We start from the raw sequence: 8,654 nt of genomic DNA on the forward strand, positions 1-8,654 counted from the left end.
ACCAAAACACGATCGTACTATTTATAACACAACGTTGATTAATCCTCTATAACAGCAGCTCTGATAGCAGCGCAGGTTTATATTAATGCGTTCATTCTAATTCCTTATCGTTTCTATAGTAACGACTCAGTCACGGGGACGTGTCCTCTGGACGCTCCGTGTAAATGGCTTAAAAAAATGGTTGCTCTGATGAAGGTTTCTATAAGGAGATGTTTATGTAACGTGTACGGAAGGAGTCTCCAGTGTCAGACGTAAAGCTGTAACTTCTCCGACATCTTCAGGACGGAGGAGTTTATATAACGTAAGTGAGAACAGGGAAGAGGAATTAAACACTTGAGGACGTGCTGTTATTAGATAAATAATCGACTTCAGGATGGTAACAGTACCTCATCACACCGCTGTTATATACTTAGCTTGCCATTAAAACGAAAAAACATGCCAGTTTGTATACGATATGAACATTTAACCTTCATCTGCACATGAATTTCCAGGAATCTTGTTCAAATCCGAACTTCACGATGATTTTGACAACAAAAAGTGGAAAAGTAACTCCAATTAGTTTGTCCTTGAGGTTTTCAGCTTGTCAGATTAATCCCAGCGTTTTCAACAGCGTAATATATCTGTCTGTAAAATAACTATTCACAGCGAAGGCCGTGAAGATCGCTCAGAAGCCAGACAGAATAATAAATCAAATGCGTGCTGTTCGGAGTTATATTTTCAGCTCATATCATATACGTTTCATTCATTACTTTATTATTTGGCTCGGTTTTGGTTCGTATCCTTCAAGATATGAGGCGTAAACAATCAGAGCAACATCTGTGAAGCTTAGCAATGATTCATACAAAACAGTAAACACTTCAAAAATTCTCAGGTTCTCCAAAATCCTCTCGCTTTTATCCCGCTGCATTGTGGGAACTCTCCAGAGGATCATGCTTTCGGAGGAATCCTTTTTTCTCAGCTATAAAGTTTATGACGGACGATTTTCATCGCAGTAATCTTGTCGCGGACAGAAATCACAAATCGTGAAACAGGACGGGAGAAAAAACTCTGACCCCAGATTGCTTTAGGCTGTTTCCGTGTACTTTTGATCAATAAAAAAGCAGCACACCACAGGAAGTGCACACTTTAGCCATCAACTAATTAACTAGCCTAGCTTGCTATCTAGATTAGATTTATCATCAGCAGTAAACATGACAAAGATTTCTTAGCTAAATTGCTATTTAAGTTGAGAGACCATACAGACTGTTAGCATGAAATCATGCTAGCTGAAGGCTGAAATCATCACACGTTAGCCTCACACTGTAATTTCCTTATTTAACCTGTACATGAAAATAAGAAAGTAATTATTTAAAAATTGTTAATCTATATTAGGCTTTACTGAGAGAAAATGCTTGAGGCAAGTGTGAGATAATTCAACATTTAGTTAGCATAAAAACAGATCATCTACAGTGCATGCTAATTCTTGTTTGCTAGCTTGCTTGTTTCCATTAGTTAGCATTAGCTGCTGAAGAGTTTCCTCAAGGCGATGTTGTGGTTCTGCGTTGTGTAAATGAGCTATTATAAGTAATCCTTTATGTACATGTGATGATTCGAGTTAGCATGATGCTAAATTGTGATCATTCATCAGCGCTGCTTGTTGAAGAGGTTCCTGAAGGCGCTGTTGTAGTTCTTGTTAAAGGCCGTGTAGATGAGCGGGTTAAAGAACGAGTTGGAGTAGCCGAGCCAGAGGAAGATGCTCTTCCAGGTGGGTGGTACGTGCCACGAGAAGAGCGGTGTGATCAGCTCGGTCAGGAAGAAGGGGATCCAGCAGAGGACGAAAACGCCGATCAGGATTCCGACCATCAGTGCAGCACGACGCTCCTTCTGCTCCCGCCATGTCTCTCCGTCTGTCTGGAACGTTACGGTGGCGTGACGGACCGTAAACGTTGTCTGAGGACGCTGCCGAGTCGCTTCTTTCGCCTGTAATCCAACGTATGAAAACAACAACAACATCTCCATAAATAACAAATACACTTTAATAATGAAATTGATCACAAAGCTCGTTGCTACTGTAGCTACTTCCATATGAAAAGAACAATTAGCTAGTGTAAATTTAGTTAGCATTATCTTACCATCTATCGGATGAATAATTCTGGTTTATGGTTATGAATGAATTTCTTTACCTTGTGGGTTTGTTACTTTAATGTTTAGCCTAGATTAGCGGTTAATGGTTCCTAGGATAGCAGATAAAGTAAGGTAGCTGGCTGATTTTGATATGAAGTGCATTTCCCATCTCATGAAGCATCCTAAAATAAAGATTATCCACAGGAGAAAAGTGTTTCGTAAGAAAGCCACAAACTGTATTATCCGTCAGATTTTGTTTTGGTGATATTTTAAACTCATATTTGTATCACGCTTTAAGACTTGTGAATTGGTGGAGAACCTGGAGGTCCTTGGAGAAAACAAAACAAAAAAAAAACCCTTTTAGCCTTTGCAACCTTTCATTTCTCTCGAGAACTGAGTATCTGACATTTCACATGTTCAGGAAGGAACAGACCTGACGCTGTTTGACTTAACGGGGTCCTTTGAGACGACATGGCCTATTAACAGCATGCAACGATCCACTGAAGCGATTTCTAATGAGGACGCAATACTAGGAACGTTCCCTGAAATTATAACCTGTTTGCATCATATAATACGAGTTCAATAAAAACGTTCTAATGAAGATTTTACATCCTTCTTCCAGGAGTAGTATGTCTAGCGATTGTAATTTAAATGCAAGGAAATTTTCCGCTGCTCAGTGCAACTGATTAAGATCCTCAGAGAAATGTCTACAGCAAAACTCCAGTTTCATTGCCCCTTCATAAATGGATTGGTGACTCTAAATTGTCCCTAGGTATAAATGAGTGTGTGAATGTGTGATTAAGGTGCCCTGTGATGGACCGGCGTCCCACCAGTGGTGTATTCCCACCTCACACCCTGTGTTCCTGGGATAACCTACGGATCCACCACCATTCCGACCAGGATAACGCACCTACTGAAGATGAATGAATGAACGAATGTTGGGAATAATTCAGGACACTTTCACTGGTCAGACTTCATGTTCTTGCTTGTTTTTCAAACATTTCAAGGAAAGAGAAAGTAACATATACCTCGACAGCCTCCGGAGCTGGAGTAACAATGTTGTTCTTCTTGGATCCGATGCGAAATTTGGCTGCTTTGTAGATCTTCCAGTAGACGAACAGTACGACACAGAGCGGCAAATAAAAAGCACCAAAGGTGGAGAAGACGGTGTAGGATGGTTCCTGGCTCACCTGGCACTCCATCGTTTCCTCCGAGTATGTCTCTCCCCATCCGAACTGCGGCGAGAAGGAGATGATCGAGGAGAGCATCCATGTAAGTCCGATCATCACGTTGGAGATCCTCTTGCGTCGCTTCAGGGTGTACTCGAGGTGCCGTGTGATGGACCAGTAGCGATCGAGCGCGATGGCGGTAACGTTCCAGATGCTGGCCGTGCAGCAGAGCACGTCGAAGGAGATCCACATTTGACAGAGAGCTCGCCCGAGGATCCACCGGCGTTCGTACAGCTCCCGGACGAGGCTCAGGGGCATCACCAGTCCAGCCACCATGACGTCCGAGATGGCCATGGAGGCCACCAGGTTGTGAGGAACACGATGGAAAGTGCGAACCCTTAGGATGGTCACGAGGACCAGCATGTTCCACACGAATGTGGCCAAAACCAGCATGGCCAACAAGGTGAAGGTCAGGACACTGAACACTGTCATGGGTCTGTGCAGGTTTCCATGAAGCGAGCTGTGATTGGACAGTGTGGAGAAGCTGTAGTTAGACATCCTTGGGATGTGTTTCCAAAGCTCACTTAAGACAGAATTCCTCACAACTGCAACAGGCAAAGCAAAAGCAAGTTAGTTCGACGAAAAGCTACGGACAACGGGATCCACTTAGGGGTGAAGGATCTAGAGATGAGAATTATGAGAAATTTAGTGCGAATAACAGCGAGAAACCTCGTCTCAGCATGGAGTTTACAGATACCAGGATCCTTGCTGAGAGTGTGCGAGCGTAAGTCTTTCCTAAGCTTTCGTCTCATCTGCTCACTCCGCATTTGCATTTTGATGCACAACCTGCTGGGAAAAAAAGTGAGCTTCTGATGATTTATTCATGATTAAAAAGGCTTACATTTATATTTTAGGCTCAGGTCTTTCAAAATGACTCATGAACAACGTGGAAAGTTTCACCTTGCTGTAACGGCTGCTAACGGGACGCAGTGGAACCTCAGCGTTTGAGGTCCTGCGCTCCTGATTCGCACCTTACTCAGGAGTCAAACCGCTGTCAATGAATCAAATGTGCTCATTAGACTATTAGGCCACGCCCATTATCTCAGTTGACAGGTTAGTTTGATCAGCGGGTTCTCCTTTTCTCTCTCAAAATGCTTCACTATATGTATTGTATTTCTTACATTCATTTTCATATCCATTTATGGTGTCATGGTGGTGCACCGGGTTCGAGTGGGTTCTCCGGTTTCCTCCCACCTCATAAAAACATGAGTGGACTGGTGATGCTAAATTGCACCCTAGGTGTAACTAGATATGCTTTATCCATGGTTTATTCTCACCTCACTCCCAGCATCCCAGGATACTTGTGTATCATCATGAAAAAAAGATTCTCTGATGTTCTTGGACTGGATTCTGCCTCGCTTGTTTTGCATCGTGTTTGGGTAATTGGCAGTTCTGAGGAAGCCACTCTAAGTAGTTAAGGAAGTAATTAAACTACAGACACCGTAGACTGTAAAATATGACGATAATGATATGAGGCTGATACGTGCTTCACTAGATATTCATCTAATGGACTCAGCGCATGATTGCTTTACTAAAATGAAAAGTACGTTTTTTAAGCTCGGATGCATGGATGGAAAGATAAATCAACCAATTCAGTAATCAAAATGCACAAGATATTGCTCCGTATCTGCAGACTGACGTTCGTTAGTCACCAAAACAGAGGATTTAGTTCATAAATGTAGTGTACGCCAAGGGTGACGGCAGGAAATGACTTCCTGTGATACTCCTAATGAAGCTCTCTGCTTTTTTTCTTCTTTTTTTTTTTTTAGACTTTGCAGACTATAACAAGAGGCTCTAATCAAACAGTGATTAAACCTCATTAAAAACTGGAACAATCACTTTAAGTCCAAACATTACTAAACAAGGAGCTTAGAAACGCTTGACGTTGCTTAGTTACTTAAACCCCAGGAGAAATTCCTGAAACCATGCCAAATGGGTTTGGCCTCTGGCTCTGAGTAACTGAACGCCAAGCACAGCGCATATATATATACACTCACTGAGCACTTTATTGGGAGCTCTATACCAATGCTGGAAAGGACCTCCCTTTGCTCTCAAAACAGCCTCAATTCTTCGTGGCATGGATTCCACAAGATATTGGAAACTCTTGAAAGGTTTGAGACGACTTTAGCTTTGTGACATGGTGCATTATTGTGCTGGAATTAGCCGTTAGAAGATGGTAAAATGTGGCCATGAAGGGATGCACACGGTCAGCAACAATACTCATATAGACTGTGACATATAAGTGATGATTGATTGGTATTAACAGGCCCAAAGTGTGCCAGGAAAACATTCCCCACACCATTACACTACCTCCACCAGCTTGGACTGCTGACACAATCCAGGTTGGGTCCATGGGTTAAAGCTGTTGGTGCCAAATTCTGATCCTACCATCTGTGTGCCTCAGCAGAAATCGAGATTCATCAGACCAGGCGACGTTTTTCCAGTCTTCACCTATCCAGTTTTGGTGAGACTCAGCTTTCTGTTCTGTCAGATGTGGAACCCGATGTGGTCTGTTGCTTTTTGTAGCCCAACTACCTCAAGGATCAAAGTAATGTGAATTCTGAGATCCTTTTTGCTCACCACAATTGTACAGAGTGGATATCCGAGTTACTGTAGCCTTTCTGTCAGCTCCAAACAGTCGGGAGTCTGCAGAACCGCCCCTCACTGGATGTAGGAGAAATCCTTATATAAAACATATCTGAAATGTGTGTGTATATCACATTTGCTACAGATTACTTTGCAAAACTCACACATGTATTACTTACTGTCCCTGAAATATTGGAATTCTATTAGCGAAGAATTATGTAAAATATAATACAACAAAAGTCTATTCATTTCTATATTCAATGCAAAATATGCCTCTTTCTTTACACACGTCCCTGAAGCACTATGGCCTTCAAACTCCTCCACGCATGAAGAGAAACAAATGTTTTCCTCTTTGTGGAATAATTTAGATTATTGATTGTCTGAATCAACAGTCCGTGTTCCTCTGCCTCTCTGAGTGCAGACTTTGGAAAATCATATTCGTATTCGTGTGTAGGCGACTTCAACCCACACTGATGCCACCTTCAACCCTTCATCAGTCTTAAATAGCTGAAGTCTCATCGAATCATTGCTTTAATGACCGGATTGGAGATAGATCTGAAACTGAAGATCTCCTAATCATAGTGACTCGTAATAATGATGTTTTTTCTCGTAGTAGTAACGATATGTTTTTCTAATAGTAATAACAATAACATGTTTTTCTTGTAGTAGTAACAATATGTTATTCTCATAATAACGCTGGTTTTCACGTTGTAGCAACAAGATGTTTTTCTCATAATAATGATGTTTTTCACGTTGTAGCAACAAAATGTTTTCATCGTAATAACGTTGTAGTAATGATATACATTCCTCGTTATAACCATATGCTTTTCTCATAATAAAAACGATGTTACTACATGTAATAACGTAGTAATGATGTATTTTTCCTCATAGTAACTCTTTGTAACTCTTAGTAATATTTTTGGTAATAGCAAGATGTTTATTTGTAACAACAATAACAATTAATATAATAATTAGATGCTTTTCTCATAACAAGATGCTTTCTAATAGTAACAGTATGCTAATCTCCTAACATCACAATGTTTTCTCTTAATAACAAGATGTAACACCCCCCTCAAATTACACCCCCACCCCCTCAAATTACACCCACCAAAATTAACCCCCCACCCGTCCGTCCGTCCGTCCTGGCTACAGTGCGCAGTCTGGAAATAATGCACTCGGTGTGCACTGCAGAATTCAGTCTCAGCTCGTAATCAATGAGGATATTCTTTAAGAGAAACTGGTGTTATGTGGTTAATAAGGATATTTAATGACATGCATTATTAAAACTTCTAAACAACAATCAGGACTCAGGATAAAGCCCGGTACGCACCTCAGAGAGACTCGGTTCACTTCCTAATTAAAGAGAGCAAACAGGTGAAGTTCATTACACGGGAAGGGAACCGCTCTCGCGCTCTGCACGCGCGCTCAGGTATAACAGAGATCCCGGGCGCGCGACGCACCTTCTCCTTTCCAGGAAGGAAAATGAAAGAGGGGGGGAAAAAAAGCCTGTTATAGCCTATATGGCGCTTTTTTCTTTTTCTTCAGCCAGATCTCAGCAACGAGAGAAACCCGGAGACGGAGGGAGAAGCGCGCGCCACCAACACCGACACGCACGCGCGCACTCACCGATTTAAAGGCACGCGCGCTGCAACCGGTTATTATTACCGAGCAGCTTCAGCATCCTGAGTCACAGGTACGGGTTTACCTACACACGACTTCTGCTCTCTGTCCTGAGAAAACAAACAGCCAAAACATGCAAAGTGTTGAATTATAAACACCATATAGCATACGGTATTGAACCGTCACGTGCAGTATTCATGATCACGTGTTTATCACGTGCAGTATTACTTACCTCACGACGACTAACTATATGCTAACACATACCGTGCTCAGTGTTGTAATAACACCCTACCTTATTGAATTAACACTAAAAGTATTTAAGCATCCTAAATGCTGCTCTGTAACACACCTCCTAATAGAAAGCAACTCAGTGTTCAATTAACAGCTAAAGTATTTCATTAACACTTTAGATTACTGAGTGGAGTCACACGCGCAGCATCCGGGCACACATTCCTAATTTATTTTTGTTGAAATGTTGATTAATTATCAGATTTTTTTTTTCATGTCAGAACTGTTGTATGAAGCAGCAGGACATTTCGTAGCATGTGTGTGGGCTACAGATGAGTGCCTTCTGAGTCAGCAGGACACCCTGGTGAAGGACGATAATTGCTGACCCAAGGTCACGTCCTCTTTTCTCACTCAACATTTCAAGATTTAAATAGCCCGGATCTCATTAGCTCTTCCTAGCAGAGAGAAACGAGGAGATCGCTCGGTGTTGATTAGGGGGGCCAGTGATGCCTCAAATAAGCCACACTTAGCAATGGGGAATGACTCATTTTTCACAATTATTAGAGGGTGAGTTATCTCCAGAATGTGGAAAGAAAAACAAGATGAAAACTGTAGACTAAACCCGGTATGACTAAAGCTGATGTCACTTGCTTTTCACTCAATTCATACAATCAGAACGTATAGAAAAGATATTTGCACTTCTAAATGACATCTTTAGACTTCAGAGTGAAGCGTTCACTCACTTGGTCAATAATTTGATGTCAAACAGCCCTAAATATAGAACATAATGCACTCTATCGAAGCCGTCGCTCTATATAATAGACTCGCACCGTAATCCCCCCCCCCCCCCCCCCCCCCATTTTTAAAGCTTTTCTTTTAAGGATTTGA

At 41.8% G+C, this 8,654-nt stretch overlaps 1 protein-coding gene across 1 annotated transcript; it reads right to left on the reverse strand.

Moving 5' to 3' along the window:
• Positions 1-479: 479 nt before the first annotated feature.
• On the reverse strand, positions 480-4,114 carry htr5aa (5-hydroxytryptamine (serotonin) receptor 5A, genome duplicate a). The gene is made up of 2 exons (XM_017495557.3): positions 3,132-4,114; positions 480-1,959 (listed from the first exon to the last, which is right to left on the reverse strand). Exons 1-2 carry the CDS (start codon positions 3,828-3,830, stop codon positions 1,624-1,626), a joined length of 1,035 nt encoding a protein of 344 aa, XP_017351046.1. The 5' UTR covers positions 3,831-4,114; the 3' UTR covers positions 480-1,623.
• Positions 4,115-8,654: the final 4,540 nt, after the last annotated feature.

This window comes from Ictalurus punctatus, chromosome 20 (assembly GCF_001660625.3).
Source record: "Ictalurus punctatus breed USDA103 chromosome 20, Coco_2.0, whole genome shotgun sequence".
NCBI classification, from domain to species: Eukaryota; Metazoa; Chordata; class Actinopteri; order Siluriformes; family Ictaluridae; genus Ictalurus; species Ictalurus punctatus.